Here is a 19,937-nt window from a genome sequence, read left to right as displayed (position 1 = left end):
CTTGATTCAAAGCGAAATCCTTCACTAAGCATACTTCCAATCTTCACCCAAGTGAAATTGTTTTCGTACATAGCAGTAACCACTTTAATTTTACTTATTTGGTGAACCATACAAGGATAGTACCTTCCCTAAAGCCCTTGGCTGCATCAAACTCCTGTTTACAATTTATAAAACTTCTATCATCTTCCTTCTAAAGAGTTTAGTCGAAAAACATTAAATAGTTCACATCTTGAAAAATCATATTCATAATCTTCAGCAATTTGTCTTTAACTTCGCAACCACCATTATTTAAAAAAATTATTTACCACGCTATCACCACCAGAGGCCCCACTGTTTTTTACTCTTTTAGTACTGTCTATAACTCCAATTCACAAAATAAATTTTCTTTCGCTTCCAAATTGTCAAAAATATTTTCTATCTTTTCTACATCATTTCCTACAGTTTTTTAACGGTTTAAAACAATCTCAAAGTGTTCTCTCTTCTTCCAGTCTCTCTTTAACGTTTCCTTTTTCACAAATTGAGGCCCCATTCCTATCTTAACTGGAACAAGTTCAGACTGACTGCTGTCTCTCAGTTTCTTAACAGACGATGCTTTGCAAATATAGCGTCTGCTGTACTATCCAGGTTTTCTGCAATTTTATCCATGACCTCCATTTCAGACTTTCTTGACTCATACTTTAATGCTTTCTCCACTACCTTTACTTTTCTCTTACTCTCATATGACCTATCACTCAAAAACTTCTTGCACAAATCCCTCCTCTTTTACCAAGTTAAAAGCACTTTTAAATCTAATATCCGTAGCTGCGTCTTTTGCTTCCTCAGACACCACTGCTTTGCAAACTATTTTTATCAAAATATTTCATCTAAAACATTGTCAATTTTATAGACAGGTTAAACAGTTTCATGTTTAACTGTTCCTGGAAACTTTTTCTCAAACTCTCAGCCTGGAATCTTGAAAAATATTTGTTTTCAACGAAAATTAAAGACAAAATACCTCCAACCCGCCTACCGTATCACCTTTATGTATATTTTAAGTCGGTCTTCAGCCAAATTGGATTGCTTGCTGCTTAACACACGAAGATAGGCTCGGAACCTGGAATTTCGACATATCCTCTTGCGATTTCCCTCATCTTGTCTTATTTTGTAACTTTTTAATAAGTTTTATCTATTGGTTTATGTTTTGATAAATCCTTTTTTCTTCTCCAAATGGATTCTACCCCATGCAGAAAATTTCTCATAACTTTAAGTACGGATGGTAACACGTTTTAATCTGTTTCGTCTACAAAGGATAGAGAAAAGTACGAATTCAGAAAAATTTAATTTTTAAACATCATCACAATTTAAAATTTGCACCTTAACAAAGAAAAAATAACAAAAAACATATAGTCTATTAACAATTTTTTTTTTTTTACATTCACGAAGTTAAATCTCGAAATAAGACTAAATAACCTGAATTGAAGAGAGCTCCATTACGGTCAGACAATTATATTAATGCTCCAAAAGCTGCAAAATTAAATAAAGAGTACATAAACATGGTGAAAATGTTTCTAAGCTTAAGATCTCTAAAAGAAAACGATATTCAAAATAAAAAGGTAAGTCCTGAGTTGGATAGCATGCCATTTACTTAGCTCATACTTTCTCTACGGAGTTTTAAAAAGAGCAGCACCTGAAGGGGTGTACCCTGATAAATGATTTTAATTTAATATTGATTGGCATGAGCAGACGTGCCAATGCTGCTTACTATGCTGTGAATCTTTCGTTAGACACACTAATTTTTCTTGCTACTATATCTTTATGTTCATTAGACTATGGTAAGAGTGCACAAAAAAGTATTCGAACTGTATTTTTTGCGACTTTTCTATATTACGAATATAGGCAAGTATAGAACAATTATGTAGAACAATCATGTACATACAATCAATGTATGGCAAAGTACAAGAACCATGCAGAACAGTTCCAGCAAGCAAGCTATATTCCTTTTTTCCAAACCTTCAAAAATCTGGTACTAGCTTTTCTATGACAATTCTACAGTTCCAAATTGAACTTTAAAAGAAGTCTTTATTCATGGCTTAGTTTTATATGGTATGCCTTAATTTTATATTTTATCTAACTTCTCAAATAATTGTTATAACTTTTCAAACTGGTTTATGTTGATAAATAAGATACTTCTGAAATTAATAAATAATATTTTGCAATTATGTATCTATTCTACAGCCTTCTAGTTCAATGGCCACTATAACACTGCTGAGACCAGAATGTCTAAACAACTAAAAAATAGCAACTATTTTACAAAAATTGAATGATAAATTATAATTTTTTATTCAAAAAGCTGCTTCTGTGCTAATTCTTGGGCGGTATGGGTGACAGTTTAATGTAATTAGAAAACAAGAAAGGAAACATAAAAAAGCATGACAGTTATGCAAGTCATTCTGCTCATTTTGATTGCTTTGCATAAAAACAAACTCCCAGACGCACTCGGCTTGTATTGAAACCTAAATGAGATCTTCACAATCAATCACTTTTGACGTTTCAAAAATGATGGACAACTTCTTTATGCAACTGAGCCTAACCGTGATAAATTACATTTTATGCATATCAACACCAGTTAAGTCTGCCATTGTTAAATGGTGGTGGTGTAAAGGATTGTACATTAGATGGTGGTGGTGTTGATGATGGTGATGCTGCATCATATTCATCGTAGCTATTTTATGCTCTTTTTTCCACTTCATTCGCCTATTCTGAAACCATATTTTGATTTGTCGTTCCGACAAACAAAGAGTATGGGCAATTTCTATCCGTCGACGTCTCGTCAGGTAGCGATTAAAATGAAATTCCTTTTCAAGTTCTAACGTCTGGTATCGTGTATATGAAGTTCTCTGCCTTTTGGTCTCTCCATTTGCATTGACAGCACCTAAAAATAAAGGAAAATTTAAAAATAAAGATATATTTTTTCATAAGCCCATTTTCATAACCCTGGTAATCAGAATTCTGGTACATATATATTATAGCGATTCCACCCAAGAAGTTTGATGATCTGTCTGCGTAGAGCCGGACTGTTTTATTCGGAGACAATTAGCTTAGGCGTAGTGAGATAAACAACTATATAGGTATATCTTAATTAAATATTTATTATACAGATATTTTGGTTTGGTTAGGTATTTAATATAACGCGTTCTGAGTGGCCTGCTTTCTACAATTCTTTGTTGTAGTTTCCATAATTTTATTACTGAAGTATTATATTTTTATCACGAACTATTTGATTTAAGTGAATTTTTCTTAAGACCAAGTAACAGTTTAGTCGGTCATAGTGTTTTGAGGCTTTTAACCCCTTGTTTTTGTAAAAAATACGAAAATAGTTTGATACTTTTAAGTTTTGATGTGTGAATATAAAATACACAAATTTTGATTGTTTGAATCAGCATGAAGAGCATTTTTTTCTGCTGAATACAATACCAAAATTTACTTCCTTGAGCTTCGGTTACTCTTGGCACGGGCAGCTCCTTACTTACAGTCTTTTGACATGAACTGTTACGAAATGAATTAAACAGACTTTGCTTGACAAGAAACCAAAAAAATGGGAGACGGGGAGGGTGACACAGAGCTCCTTACGTTTAACACCAAAGCCACATAATTTATCATAATTCCTCAAAAATATGTGCACGTTTATGTGTATTAACTTCATAATCAAAATTTCTATTTCAAACGGTTTGAAAGACAAAAGGGGAATGAAACCCGTACATTTACCAATTGTCGGTATTTAGTTTGCTTTTAATAAAAATTCAGTAAAAATATATTATAAACGTACAACACCGTATCCAGAGGTGGGGTTACTGGGTTTAACCCCCACCCCCCACTCACTAATTTTTTTTTGTCTGACTCGTAGAAACGGAACAAAAATAGATACAAATCAATTTTTGGTGCGTTTTTCGGCGTAATTTGCGTACCCCCCCCCCCCTGAAAAAAATCCTGGGTACGCTCTTGCGTAAGTATGATTTTGAAGCTTTTACATATTATCAAGGCTTTTTGATATCTTTAACCGAAGAGGCATCTCATAATTACCCATAACATTCTGTATACTTTTGGTAAATAATTCTTCTCTGCTTCCAACAAAAGGGAAAAAGAGCAAATTATTCAGGTTTGATCCGTTTCGCTGTTTTATTAAAATATGAAAAAGAACTTTCATGCTTTCATCTCCTAATGCAGGATAAAGTACACTATTTTAATCTTACAATCGACGAAAAATTGTAAATTTTAAGAATTAAAACAAAAGGGTGAGATGGTCGTGGGAGATTGTCTTGGAACAGTTAAAACTTGTGACATAACTATCCAATACTTTATATTCGTCTTCAAACCTGGAAAAAGTCTTGATGACATTTGTATGTAACATTTCTTTAATACCCGTGTAGTCTTTTGTAAATCTTTTCAGACAAAAGTTTTATCTTTTTGATATTTTCTCGTTACGATTGTTGCACGTATAGGGAGCATGAAAACGATAAAACCTGCGACAAAAAAAGTCTTAATTGCGACAGTTGGTGAGTATAAACAATCTATAATTTATAAATACTACTTTTAAAATCTAGTACTGAGACCACGCCTACGTCTCTAATAACAAAAATAGCCAAATCATTACTTTTATGGGATAAGTACCATAATACCGTCAATTGGTGTTCCAATTTCTTAAGATACAATTTTGAAAGTTTGTCTTTGAAGATTTTATATTTAAAGATCAACAGTTCATTTTAAATGAGACGTTTTTCCTTTCTGAATGACCTCTATTCTAAATGTGGTTCGTTACAGTCACCCCTGAAAAATCACAGTCCCTGCAATTATTTCTGAAGCTGAGATGGATCTTTTGTTTTACGACCAAAATGGAATAACAATAAGAATGTGCATTGATCTACAGGGACTATTGCGAAATTAAAGAATAGGACCTTATCATACAGATTTGAGACTTGAAGCATTTCCACAAGGAGCTTACGTGGAGGGAGGGATCTTTGGGCCCTTGCCTTTCTGGGGGTCTTTCAGCACTTATATGTGTATTTTCATTCTGATAATACCTACAAAATTCCTCTGTTTTGTTTCTTTTGGGTTTGTATCTCCCACTCCTATTCCCGTCCAAATCAAATGCATTAATAAACTCTTGCATTCGATGCACAAACGCTTCCCTCCAATCACATCTAAATATAATGCATACAAGTCCTCTTTCTCCCTAAGGCCAGACCTGAAGATACCTTCTCAACCCGACCCAATAGGTGACGTGCTGCATTGTCTTATCATATCACTAGTAAATCAAATGTTAATGCATTTAGTTTAGGCCTATATAATAAATACTCTGTTGGTCTATAATACATCTTATAGTATAATTAAAAGTCTTTATGATAGAGTATACCCGATTAATTTATTTATAATTAATTCTAAATAATATTTAGTTTGTCAATTACTATGCTACATTTCATCAAAATAAGTTTCAAATAGTTGGGCTCAGGCAAACTAAGCTCAGGCAAATGTACTTGTCTGCAATAAGTGTTCATTTTGTATAGACTGCATGGGTGCTTTGGGACGAATGTCCAATCCTGCAGGATTATGCTTTTGTCGACCTGGAAGCTTTGTGTTTAGGGTTCAAAATTAGTAATTGATTGGTTACCAGAGTATTACCACTTAATGACATACTGAACGTATTTTTGACAAAAAAGTTGTTTTGTGAAACAAAAAGCTTGAAATACCTCGTTTTTCCGGCCTGATCTCTTTACTTATCTAAAAACTGTACTAAACTATAAGTTTTATTGGATTGAACCATCTCTCCATATGACACCTTATGACCCCATGTTTGCCAGTTTGGGCTGATCCCCCTTTGAAAATCAAACTTTCGTCTACGACAAGGGGAAATCTTTTTCAGCAAAAATATAATTGCCTCTCTCACATTTAAGAGAACGGTTAAAAGGGTTTAACCGTTTATTTAAACATTGAATTAAACAGTTGGTTAGAACAAAGTGTAAATAAAAAGCGACAATTATCAATAGAAATTGAAATTAACAAAATCTAAAATTTATGATCATTCTATATGTGACAGTGTAATAATTTAAAGATGCAGTCTTGATGGAAATTTCATTGTGGTATTCTAACATGTATGATAACCCTAAGTCTGCTATTGAAAAAAAGGTGATTTCTTACTTTTCAAGAGAAGAATGGACTTGCATGGGACCAGCTATAGTTTGCATGCTTAAAAAAAAGTAAAAAAGTTTCATTCGAATGGGCGTAAAGAGCTAGTGCCCTTTATAAATAACAAATGAGATAACACCGCAAGTAATTGTCACATTCTAGCATATTGGCCAATAAAACAGGAATCTTGGAGCGGGCAAGGTCAAAATGATATAGAGCAAAATTTTTGGGAACTATTGAAATGATATTTATTTACCCCTTCCGTCCAAGGGGAAATCTAGCGTGCATCGAATCATTTGTACGTTGCAAATTCGTATACTAAACATAATTCGTATACTAAACAATTCGTATACTATACAAATTCGTATACTAAACATAACTGCAATCCATAAAAATAAACCGCTATGACTGTTTATCAAACAGTTCGTGATAACGAACTGTAGTAAGGAGCGACCCGGCTCAATAGTATCCGAACCTCTAAAAAACGGAATTTTGATACCAATAGTCACATCAAAAGAATTTCATTTTAATGATGATTTTAAATATATAAATTTCATCAATTTTAGTCTTATCTATCAAAAGTTACGAGCCTGAAAAAATTTGCCTTATTTTGGAAAATAGGAGGAAACACCCTTAAAAGTCATAGTATCTTACCGATAATCACACACCACATTCAGTTTATCAGAAAACCAAACTGTAGAAGTTTCAATCGCCTATCTACAGCGGAATTTTGTATTTTTGCGAGAATACCGTTATATTAAATATTATATTAAATATATAAGTTTCATCTATTTTAGTCTTATCCTTCAAAAGCTACGAACGTGAGAAAATTTGCCTAATTTTAGAAAATAGGGGGAAACAGCCCCTACAACTCATAGAATCTTAACGAAAATCATACCATCAGATTCAGCGCATCAGAAAATCCTACTGTAGAAGTTTCAAGATCCTATCTACAAAAATGTGGAATTTGTATTTTTTGCCAGAAGACAGATCTCGGGTGCGTGTTTATTCATTTTTTTTTCCAGGGGTGATCGTATCGACGTAGTGGCCCTATAATGTCACGCAAAGGCTCATTCTAACGGAAATTATAAGTTCTAGTGCTCTTTTTTCTGACATAAAATTGAGGGCACCTAGGCCCCTCCCACACTCACTATTCCCCAAAGTCGCTGGATCAAAACTTTGAGATAGCCATTATATTCAGCATAGTCGAAAAACCTAATAACTATGTTAGTGGAGACGACTTTCTCTCCCACAGTCCCCATGGGAGGGGCTGCAAATTACAAACTTTGACCAGTTTGTACATATAGTAATGGTTACTGGGAGGTGTACAGACGTTTTCAGGGGATTTTTTTGGTTTGGGGAGAGGAAGGGTTGAGAGGAAGGGGTTATGTGGGAGGATCTTTCCATGGAGAAATTTGTCATGGGGGAAGAGAATTTCCATGAAAAGGGTGCAAGATTTACTGGCATTATTTAAAAAACAATGAAAAAATATATATATATGAAAAGTTTTTTCAACTGAAAGTAAGGAGCAGCATTAAAACCTCAAAACTAAGAGAAATTATTACTCACGTGAGGGACTCACCTCCTCCTAATACCCCGCTCTTTACGGTAAGCATTTTTGGTACTTTCAACTATTTATTCTACGACGGCCTTTACGCTTCAGGAGTCATTCTTAAGGAATTGGGAAAATTTTTTAGCTTTATTGTAAAGAGCGAGGTACGGAAGAGGGGGAGGACCCCCTCATATACGTAATAAAAATATACGAATATAGAAGTTTGATACGTAAGTTGACTCGTAAGTTACGTATATTTTTTGCTAATAAAAACGTTCGCAAAACATTAAAAGTTCTAGTTGCCTTTTAAGTAACCAACAAATTGAAGGGCAACTAGGCCTCGTCCTTCGCTCCTTTTTTCTCAAAATCGTCCGATCGATACTATGAAAAAGAAATTTAGCCAAAAATAAATTAATATGCAAATTTCGTTTTAAAAATTCATGTGCGGAGAGCCAAAATCAAAACAAACATTAATTCAAAAACGTTCATAAATTAAATAAAAAAACAAGTTTTTTTTAAACTGAAAGTAAGGAGCGGCATTAAAACTTAAAACGAAAAGAAGTTACTCCGTATACGAAAGGGACTGTTCCCTCCCCAACGCCCCGCTCTTTACGCTAAAGTTTTTTACTGTTTTAACAAATAGAGTTGCAAGAAAAAGTCAATCTATAGCGTAAAGAGTGGGGCGTTGAGGAGGGAATAGCCCCTTTCATATACGGAGTAATTTTTGTTCGTTTTAAGTTTTAATGTCACTCCTTACTTTCATTAAAAAAAAACTGTTTTTAAATTTAATCAAACACTTCGTGGTAACGAACTGTAGTAAGACAATAAAACGTAGTAAGAAATGTAGTAAAAAACGTAGCGTAGTAAGAAAACTGTAGTTAGAAACGAACAGAAAATAACTGTAGTAAGACAATAAAACGTAGTAAGAAATGTAGTAAAAAACGTAGCGTAGTAAGAAAACTGTAGTTAGAAACGAACAGAAAATAAAATCTTATTAAGCATCAAGAGAAAAGATACTAATTTAGATGAATAGAGGAAACCTTAAAATGCCCGAAAACAGAAATAAATAGTCAAGACAAATTTTAAAACATCAGAATTTGCAAAAAACAGGCTTTGGCTACTACCTCTTTCCCCTTGCCGTGATCAAACCTTTTACGGTAATAAACTGTAGTAAAGAGCGACCCAGCTCAATAGTAGCCGAAACTTTAAAAAACGGAATTTTGATACCAATAGTTAAATCAAAAGAATTGTATTTTAATGCTGATTTTAAATATATAAGTTTCATCAAGTTTAGCCTTACCCATCAAAAGTTATGAGCCTGAGAAAATTTGCATTATTTTAGAAAATAGGGGGAAAGACCCCCTAAAAGTCATAAAATCTTAACGAAAATCACACCATCGCATTCCACGTATCGGAAAACCCCACTGTAGAAGCTTCAAGCTCCTATCTACAAAAATGTAGATATTCGTATTTTTTTTGCCAGAAGACCGATCACGGGTGTGTGTTTATTTGATTTTTGATTTTTCTTTTTCCCAGGGTGATCGTATCGACCCATGATCCTAGAATGTTGCAAGAGGGCTCATTCTAACGGGAATTAACAGTTCTAATGCCCTGTTTTCAGTGACCAAAAAATTAGTGGGCACCTAGGCCCCCTCCCACGATCATTTTTTCCTTAAAGTCCCCGGATCAAAATTCCGAGGTAGCCATTTTATTCATCATAGTCTAAAAACTTAATAACTATGTCTTTGGGGTCGATTTACTCCCCCACAGTCCCCGTGGAAGGGGCTGCAAGTTACAAACTTTGACCAGTGTTTACATATAGTAAAGGTTATGCGGAAGTGTACAGTCTTTTAAGAGAGATTTTTTTTTTTGGGGGGGGGGGTGTTGAGGGGGGGGGGTTTAAGTGGGAGGATATTTTCATGGAGGAATTTGTCCTGGGGGAAGAGAATATCAATGAAGCGGGCGCAGAATTTTCTAGCATTATTTAAAAAAAACAAATATAGAAAGTTTTTTCAACTGAAAGTAAGAAGCAGCATTAAAACTTAAAATGAGCAGAAATTATTACGCATATGAGGGGTTTAACTCCTCGTAATACCTCGCTCTTTACGCTAAAGTATTTTTAGTAATTTCAACTATTTATTCGACGGCCTCTTTGATTCAGGGGTCAATCTTAATGAATATATATATATATATATATATATATATATATATATATATATATATATATATATATATATATAAATATGGACAAAGATATTTCATATATATATATATATATATATATATATATATATATATATATATATATATATATATATATATATATATATATATATATATATATATATATATATGTATATGGGCGAAGAAAGTATTAAGCGTTTGTGAAAGTATTAAGCCTTGGGCGAAGTAAACAGATTTAGCAATTTGTGTCTTACTAAGCTTTGAATAAGAAGGTTTATGCACATATAGGGTAAAAAAAACATAGTTTTTCTTACTTTCCTCTTCAATTACTGGATATTTCCAAACACTGTACCGGTTTCAGAAAGAATAAAAGGGTAGTTGTTCATAGATGTGGTAATTTTGACTAGGGATTTGGCCATTTCCGTCTTATTAAGCTTGGAGCAACCCAAAATATGATATACATATAATAATAGAAAATGTAATAGACATCGTTGTTCTTATTTTTCTCTTTAAGTTTTGTATATTTTTCGATACTGCGCAGGTTTCAGATAGAATGAAAGTGTGACTTTTTGTAGGAATTAGACAAAAAGTAAGTTATTTTTTCAGGTGAAAGCATAGAAGACATTAAAACTTAACCAACAAAATTATTCCATATATGAGGGAGGCTATCCCATCTTTTTTAGCACAAAAAGGCACACTTTAGTGCAAAGAGCAGGGAGTGAGGACGGGGTAGCCCCCCTTCTATACCGCATAACTATGTTAGTTTTTTTTAATGTTGCTGCTTACTTTTATTTGTTTGTTTTTGTTCGTTATTAATGCTACACCCAAGACCGCATTAAATATGAGAAGGACTACCATTCCTTGAAACTTGACCTTTCAAATCAAAACATAACCTTTCGACAACAATTCTTGGAGAAAAGATTTCACTTAGTCCACTTGGAAATTATTGGAAGGCTGTAAAGAGGTAGACTTTGGATGGATTGGGATGAAGAAGGAGCGTGCTTAGCTGCATTGTCCTCAGGCTGATTGAAGCTACCGTTAGTTTTCAGTAGTAGTAATAGCAGTAGTAGAAGGGAGATCCGAGGTAAAATTTTTAATCATATGCATATTCATCCGTACAATAAGAAAAATGAGAAAGTCCGCATTTTGTAGATAGTGCCTCGAGGGTTCTCATACATATTGAATTCCATTGTATAATTGTGTTGCAAGAGTAAACTCTTGTTTTGTCGTTTTTATGGCACTTGGTATTAACCAAGTGACATATAGCAATCGCCAATTCTGTCGGTCTGTCTGTCTGTCTGTCGGTCCCGGTTTTGCTACTTTAGGCACTTCCAGGTAAGCTAGGATGATGAAATTTGGCAAGCGTATCAGGGACCGGACCAGATTAAATTAGAAATAGTCGTTTTCCCGATTTGACCATCTGGGGGGGGGAGTGGGGGCCGGTTAATTCGGAAGAAATAGAAAAAATCAAGTATTTTTAACTTATGAGTGGGTGATTGGATCTTAATGAAATTTGATATTTGGAATGATATTGTGTCTCAGAGCTCTTATTTTAAATCCCGACCGGGTCTGATGACATTGGGGGGAGTTGGAGGGGGGAAACCTAAAATCTTGGAAAAAATTAGAGTGGAGGGATCGGGATGAAACTTGATGGGGAAAATAAGCGCAAGTCCCAGATACATGACTGACATAATCGGAACTGATTCGCTCTCTTTGGGGTAGTTGGGGGGGGGGAGTAATTCTTAAAAATTAGAAAATGAGGTATTTTCAACTTACGAACGGGTGATCGGCGAAATTTGATGTTTAGAAGGATATCGTGTCTTATAGCTCTTATTTTAAATCCCAACCGGATCTGGTGATGGGGACGGGGAGTTGGGAGGGGGAAACCTAAAACTTGGAAAACACTTAGAGTGGAGGGATCGGGATGAAACATGGTGGGAAAAATAAACACAAGTCCTAGGTAGATGATTGACATAAACGGAACGGATCCGCTCTCTTTGGGGTAGTTGGGGGGGGGGGGGTATTTCTGAAAAATTAAAAAAATGAGGTATTTTTAACTTACGAACGGGTGATCGGATCTCAATGAAATTTAATATTTAGAAGGATATCGTGGCTCAGAGCTCTTATTTTAAACCCGAACGGATCTGGTGACATTGGGGGGGGAGTTGGGAGGGGGAAACCTAAAACTTGGAAAACACTTAGAGTGGAGGGATCGGGATGAAACTTGGTGGGAAAAAAAATACGAGTCCTAGATACTTGATTGACATAACCAGAACGGATCCGCTCTCTTTGGGGTAGTTGGGGGGGGGGGGGTTAATTCTGAAAAATTAGAAAAAAGGAGGTATTTTTAACTTACGAACGGGTGATTGGATCTCCATGAAATTTGATATTAGAAGGATATCGTGTCTCAAAGCTCTTATTTTAAATCCTGACCGGATCTGGTGACATTGGGGGAAGTTTGGGTATGGGGAAACCTAAAATGATGGAAAACGCTTGGATTGGAGGGATTGGGATGAAACTTGGTTGGAAAAATAAGCAGAAGTCTTGCATACGTGATTTACATAATTGGAACGGATCCGCTCAATTGCGGGGGGGGGGGGGTAATTCGTAAAAATAAGAAAAAATGACGTATTTTTAACTTACGAAGGAGTGATCGGATCTTCATGAAACTTCATATCTAGAAGGATCTCGTATTTCAGATCTCTTATTTTAAATCTCAATCGGATCCAGCGTAATTGGAGGGGGGGCAGTTGAGGGGAACCAGAAATCTTAGAAAATACTTAAGAGGTGAGATCAGGATGAAACTGGATGGGAAGGATGAAAACCTGTCTAAGATACGTGACTGACATAACTGGACCGGATCTGCTCTCTTTGGTGGAGTTGGGGGGGGGGTAATTTTGAAAATTGAGGCATTTGTAACCTACGAAAGGGTGACCAGATCTTAATCAAATTTGATATTTAGAAGGATCTTGCGCTTTAAAGCTCTAATTTTAAATTCCGACCAGATCCTGTGACATTCGGGGGAGTTGGAGGGGGAAACCGGAATTCTTGGAAAACGTGAAAATTGGGGTATTTTTATTTTACGAACAGGTGATCGGATCGTAATGAAATTTGATATTTAAAAGGAATTCATGTCTCAGAGCTCTTATTTCAAATCCCGACCAGATCTTTTGACATTGGGGGGAGTTGGAGGGGGAAATCTTGGAAAAACACTTGGAGTGTAGGAATCGGGATGAAGGTTGGTGGATATAATAAACAAATGTCCTTGATACGTGATTGACTGAACCATACTGGATTCGCTCTCTTTGGGGGAGTTGAGGGGAGGGGTTCAGTGATTTGGCGAGTTTGGTGCTTCTGGACGTGCTAAGACGATGAAAATTGGTAGGCGTGTCAGGGAGCTGCACAATTTGACTTGATAAAGTCGTTTTCCCAGATTCGACCATCTGGGGGGCAAAAGGGAGAGGAAATATTAGAAAAAATTAGGTATTTATAACTTACGAGTGGGTGATCGAATCTTAATGAATTTTGATATTTAGAAGGACTTTGTGACTCAGAGCTCTTATTTTAAATCTTGACCGGCATTAAGCCTCTTATTTTCCTTTTTAAATCAATCTATTGATTCATAGAATTTTGCTAGAGCTCATACCATATGATCTCTTGGCTCTTAGATCTTCTCGCCTCGTCACAAGTGCCATATGAGCTCTTAGCTCTTGTTTTGTTTTTTTGTTACTAGCACCCCGATTTCAGCTTATTCATAGAAATTGGCACGGGTATAATCTATGCAGTTTTTACGGAAAGTGTGGACCTTAGGCCAGATTGATGAATATGACTTTGAATTTTGGAAAGTTCCGTAAAACTCTTGCCGAGGACAAAAATCTGTTGTTTCTACCCATTTTTGTTCGTGATTTCAGCTGAGTTTATCATTCAATTTTTTGCACTTGGGATTGCGGTAGAAAAATGGTATCAGATATACCTCTTAAACTTTAAAAGTTTTCTCATTGCTAAATAAATTAGAGTTTATCCTTTGCTCCTTTCTAAGTGATGACGTAGAAACCTGGCCTACGGCAAAAAAGTCAACTTTTGAACTAAGACAGATTGATTTTTTTTTCGACGGCAGTCGATAGCTCTTAATGAGCTCATCAAAGTATATATCATCCATTTTTCGGTAGAAAAATTCCTCCATGAGATATACCAGTTTGAAAGTTTAAAGGGGTTGACAACTTCAGTAGTAAGGTACACGCTGAAACCAAAAATAGGCCGATACCAATTGTGAGACATATAGGGGATTTTAAGCAACAGTCTGATTTAAGCACCTCACGTTGCCCATACAACGTAGATCTAGTTTCCACTAAGATTGTACCCTTTTGAGGAGTTTGATTTCTATTCCCAAAATTAAACACATTTTTATGTTCTAATAGTTTTTTTGAGCTGCTTCGAAATTAATTCATTTTGCGTATTTAGAATCAGCATAGATAATAAAGTTTCTTGTTGCAAATCAAAAGTTAGTCTTTTACAGTTTCAGTTTCTATTGAAAAGAGTCGTTATTTACTTATGGTTTGCCAGTAGGAGCTATTTGATACAAGGCTCTCTTAAATGTTATGGAGGACTACTTCTCCGTCCTTAGAACCTTTTTTACATTCAAGTTCAATACTGGTAAAAACAAAGCTTTGAAAATGATAATGCAATGAGTGCCAATAGGAAACAAGCCCAGTGGGGCGCTATTACCCCAATAGGACGCTATTGTTTATATATTTTATATATATACTGTTTATATGTTGTTGTTTTGGTCCTTAACAAGTTCGCTTCTAGGATCTTTATTATTATTGTTATGTTTTTTTTTTTAATAATAAATTGAATAAAATTGAATAAACTCAATCCTATTTAACTCAAACCCCGTGAACACCAACCCCCACTTAACTCAACCCCGTTTAATTCCACCTCCATTTAAATTACCCCCCATGCAGCTCAATACCCTTTAAAATCATTTCTGTTTAACTAAGTCTCCAATCCAACCCTATTTGATTTAGCTCAATTGAACCTCATTGCTGCAGCCATGAAACTTAATTGTGTTCGGGCCCTGGGAAGGAAATGTTTTGCCAATATCAAATGTATAAAACAGAAGGATAAATTGTTGTTTTTTAAAGGGAGAGGCCGGAACAGTTTATCACTAAAACAGCGTAAAAAAACTTACATATAAATTAACTAGTGAATTAAGATCATTTAATTCAAGTCAACTTTTATCACTATCGACAAAATGGGTTGAATTACATTTGTAGGTATATTGTTAATTTAATAAGGCTTGGGAGGAAGAGTTTTGATTTGAATGACAATCGAGTCAAATATGGTTGGGTCAGAAAGAGGTTGAGTTAAATGAGTATTATATAATAAAATATAATAATAATAAAATATGCGTTGCCTTGATTGAGGGCTGATTTGCGTGGGAATTTGCTTGAAGGGGGTGGTGTTGCACGGAGGTTGAGTTGAATGAGGGCTGAATTGTAGAAGTTTCGGTTAAACAGGGCTGAGTTACACGGATGTTAGGTTGAATGAGGGATGAATTGTAAAGGGTTGAGTTGAGAGGGGATTAAGTTAAATGGGATTTCAATTGCAAGGGAGCTCAGTTAATTATGAATCCAGTTAAAAAAAAGGTGGAGTTACAACATGGTTCGGGTAAATTTGTTCAGTTGCACGGCATTCAGTTTAACGAGGTTACAGTTGCACGGGAACAGCTGACAAAGCCTTTTGCTGACAAAATGTATACCGGTGGAGTTGGTGGAGTTGCTTTGGCAATACTTTTTGACACGTCACTAAAATAGGAAAATATTGTGCACGTAATTTCTATTTATTTAAAGTAAATAATCGATCACAATTACCACATCGTTTACTCTACAGTCAATTAACTGGGATAGAGTTTATTTAAACAAATAAACAGGAAATTAAGTTTATTTAAACAAACCCGCTTGTAAGATGTAACTGACAAAATCAATAACAAACTTTAACTGCCCAATAGTGCAATAAATAATCCATCAACACTAAATTTCCTTAATGATATGTTCACAAAAAACAAATGAATCCAAATATTTGTGGTTCCATGTGGTTTTCTTGCTTCTTTTTTTATCTACTTTCTGGGTTATATTTTGCAGAAGTACCATAGCAAGGTGTCACATTGATCGAAAAAATATTTCTGACTTATAGTTCTTCGAAAAAACAGAAAAGGGCTTTCAACTAAAGTAAAGAGCAACATTCAAACTTAAACCGAACGTAAATTATTCCTTATTTGAGAGGGGCTTCTTGTTCCTCGACCTACGCTCTTTACGCTAAAGTCAAAAGTTCTTCAAAATAGTTTTCATTCAAACCCTGCGTTTGAGCAGTATTTCTTAAAAAATTTTGACGATGTTCGACTTTTGAGATTTTTGAATTTTGAAGAATTTTGACTTTGGCTTAAAGAGCGAGTGTTGAGTAATGGCAGTTCCCTTCATAAACAGAATAATTTCCTTTTATTTGAAGTTTTTATGTTGCTCTTTACTATCTGCTGAAAACTTTTTGAAAAAGCATTTCAAATTACGCCAGGAAATCCCCCCCCCCCCGCAAGAAATTCCCCATGGTAAATTCTTACCGGAAACTTTACTCCCCGCAGAAAATCATCCTCTAATAAATCCGCCGCAGAAAAATTCCCCCACTATGTCAGTGCCCCTGCGCAATTAAGAGTGTATGCAAGATATCCAAGTTCCAAAAGCATGCAATGAATGTGAGAACCAGAATCATAATCATAAAGATATTATACGGTAAAAGATTACTTCCTAATATTTTTACAACAGGGAATAAATAAGATAGATGTCAACTACTAAAGTACGCATGAAATGAGTTTATTATCCGGTCTTACTAAGTACGGCAATTAGGGTGCAGAAATTGACGTATCTCCCGGTGCCGATTGGGTTACTCAATAACATGTATATCGCGCCAGCAATATGCTCACAGTTTGTACTTGTGAAGATACGAAAACAAACCTGTGTTAGATTTTCATATAACTTGAATCACAACAATTTCATTTACATTTTTGTCTCTTATAAAGGCCAAAATTATTTATAAGTTACTGATTCTAAAAAAGAATCCCAACAAAAACTTCTATAAAAAAATAATAAAGAGCCATATTTAAACCTAAGACGAACAGGAATAAAGGCGCACAGTAATTCAAAACTAAAACGAACACGGATTACTATTAATAAATAAATAAAAACCAAACGAAAATAAATTAAAATGAATTACAGAGTTAATCATTGACTCAGTTAACAGAGTTTGAGGTTCATGCAGTGTCGATTTTATCGGTCTTAACATTACCAATAACACGACCGAGAAATGATATGGCAAGGCTAATCAAGGTTTAGACATAACAATCGTGCCCCTCCCCTCCCCATCCCCTCTCTAAACAGCTGAGGTATCATTTGCGTCTTATCTAAAACAATGTGCATTTTTAAATATGTAATTTTACTTGAGAAAACATAAAAAAGAAAACCAAAGAAGAACTCCGTATGCTGGAAAGCACTAGTGACACGAAAATTTGTTTAACATATATTGATGTAAAAATGTCGGGAAATGTTTTGATCTGTCAACGTTAAGATCATAAAAGAAAAATTATTTAAAATATATTTTGTTTCCAGAAAAGCACATATGAGATTTGAGCCCTTTGAAGGTTTAGGGGGGTGTCACCCCTACTCCTTCTTGTGGTGATCTTTGTTCGTTTTAAGTGTGATTTGATAATTCATTTAAAATTTTCGTGATAAATTTTGGAAAAAATCCACATATTTGTAGGCAAGAGCCGGAAACCTTTGCAGAAAGGCTTTCTGGCATGCTGAATTTGATAACGTGGCTTTCATTCGGACCGCTTGATTTTTTCGAGGTATTTAACCTCTTTTTGGAAATTCAGGAAAATTTTCTCAGGCTCGCAGCTATATGTGGGTAACATTAAACTTAATGAGTCTTATTTATTTAGAATCAGCATAAAAGCTTAATCCTTTTGATTTATTAATTGTTATCAAAATTCCCTTTGATAGAGTTTCGGTTACTATTGGGCCGAGTTACCTATTTCTCACAGTTCGTGAACCACGAATGTGTTTGTAGGGTATTAGTTTATATTAATAAGAGCAAATTTTTTTGTTGATTGTTATCGTCAATAGACTGACTTAACTGTACTCTTGAGTGACTTTTGCGTAGACAGAGATTAGGGAGGAAAAGGATGTATGACCTACGTTCTTCTAAAACTATTTATGCACAACATCTTATTTTCAGATAACTTTTCTGTTTTCTGCCTTTGTTTTTATTTTCATCCCTCCCCAAAACCCTTGACCTCCTGGAAGATATCCATCCTTAACTGGGTGAAGATAAAAACAAAATAAAGGTCAAATACAAAGAAAGGGTTTTCATCAAAACAGGGTTTCATAGGTAGAGCTCTAGCGTTGTCTGTAGCATGTATGCATGTATGTGTTTATTTCCCTTCATATTGTAAAAAAATACAAACTGACGGAGCAATACGAGAAAAAACAAAAGAAAAGAAAAAACACACTTCTAAAAACTAAATCAAATTCAGCATTTATAACATGAAAAAACTATCGGAAATACTTAGAAAAGTGCTATTTCGCCTTTTTAATGTACGCACTGGACTAGCTACTCCGTAACGAGTTGATAGAGTTGCAGTACTGGTGCATAGAGGCAATCTAAGAAGATATTTTGCATATTTGTAAAAACACTTCTTTATGTCGCTGACATCAATCTGCGAGAAAAGAGACCAAAATGGGGCAAGCGCAAGCAAATGGGGAACTACAAAAGCATTATATAAAGTAGGCTATATAAAGAGAGCTGTAAGGCTTCAATATATATTTTTTCTCTAGAACCACTTCATATGGAAGGGCTTGGTCGTAAAAGCTTCCGAAGGGGCAGTTTTGACTGTAAATTGGCAGCTCTATTTACCGCGGTTGTGGTAAAGTTATGATCAGGGGGGAGGTGACCAGACACTCATACCCTTTTTAGGTGCCCATACCCTGAAGACATTTGACAGAAATTTTGAGATAGGAATTAGGTTCAAAATAGTCTTAAGACCAAACAACTAGTCCTAGGGCAAGGGTTGTAAGTTGTGTAAGTTGACCATAGTTTACCTATAAGCTTTGTTATTGGGAAATGGAGGCTTGCTTGATCCAGGGTCTCCAGAAATACTTCGGATATTAAGGTGACACCTTCAGGAAATGTTGAGGAGGGTGTTGAACATAATCAAAACATACTATGTGAATGCTGGTTGTCACAAGGGCGCATCAACAATAGCTAAGAAGCGATTGATGGTAGTAAGTTGAAGCTTTTAGGGCATATCGAGGGCAACCTTGTAAAATGATTAGAGGATGACCAGGCCCCTTCACTTTTTTTTAGATGCCAACCTTTAAACCCCCACAGTCCCCGGAGCAAGGGTTATAAATTATGTACTTGTCCATTGTTAATATACGGGATATGTAATTGGGAAAAAGGGGACTGTTTGATCCTCGGTGAGTTTGAAAAGTCCAAGGGTATTGAAGTTGAGGAGAATGTTGAGGAGAAGGATATACAAAATCAATAAACACTATAAGAATACTGGTTGTCAAAAATGTATATTAGCAATATCTCCGGTATGGCTACTTGCAACTGTTAGTACTTGTAACTGCAACTGCTGGTAATTGTGACTGTTACTGTTTGTGACTGCGACTGTGACTACTTGGGACATTGAAATCTTGTGACCAGTTCTAATTTCGAGTGTAACTGCTTGTAGCTGCAATAGGTTGCTACTGAAACTACGACACATTTCAACTGTTAATACTTGCAACTACGACTACTTATAACTAAAACTACTGGCGGCTTTTACTACTTGCGACTGTCACTACTCGTGACGGTGAAAGCGATTACGACTTATTGAGACTGCAACTACTTGCGATTGTGACTTCTTGTGACTTCTACTGTGTCTAGCCTACTCTCGGCTGAGACAACTTGTGAATGCAACTATGATTAATTATAACTGTGACTACTT

General features: G+C 35.3%; 1 protein-coding gene across 1 annotated transcript in view; it reads right to left on the bottom strand.

The window, feature by feature from the left end:
* Window positions 1-1,108: 1,108 nt before the first annotated feature.
* LOC136035465 (homeobox protein Hox-D5-like) overlaps window positions 1,109-19,937 on the bottom strand; it is a 32,387-nt gene continuing 13,558 nt past the window's right edge. The window contains exon 2 of the mRNA XM_065717280.1: window positions 1,109-2,911. Coding sequence (XP_065573352.1) covers window positions 2,580-2,911 — 332 coding nt within the window. The 3' untranslated portion in view covers window positions 1,109-2,579. The remainder of the gene's footprint in view (window positions 2,912-19,937) is intronic.

Source organism: Artemia franciscana, chromosome 14 (genome assembly GCF_032884065.1).
Source record: "Artemia franciscana chromosome 14, ASM3288406v1, whole genome shotgun sequence".
Taxonomy (NCBI): Eukaryota; Metazoa; Arthropoda; class Branchiopoda; order Anostraca; family Artemiidae; genus Artemia; species Artemia franciscana.
Note: the sequence above shows the minus strand (reverse complement) of the source record. Positions and strands in the feature narration are given on the sequence as shown.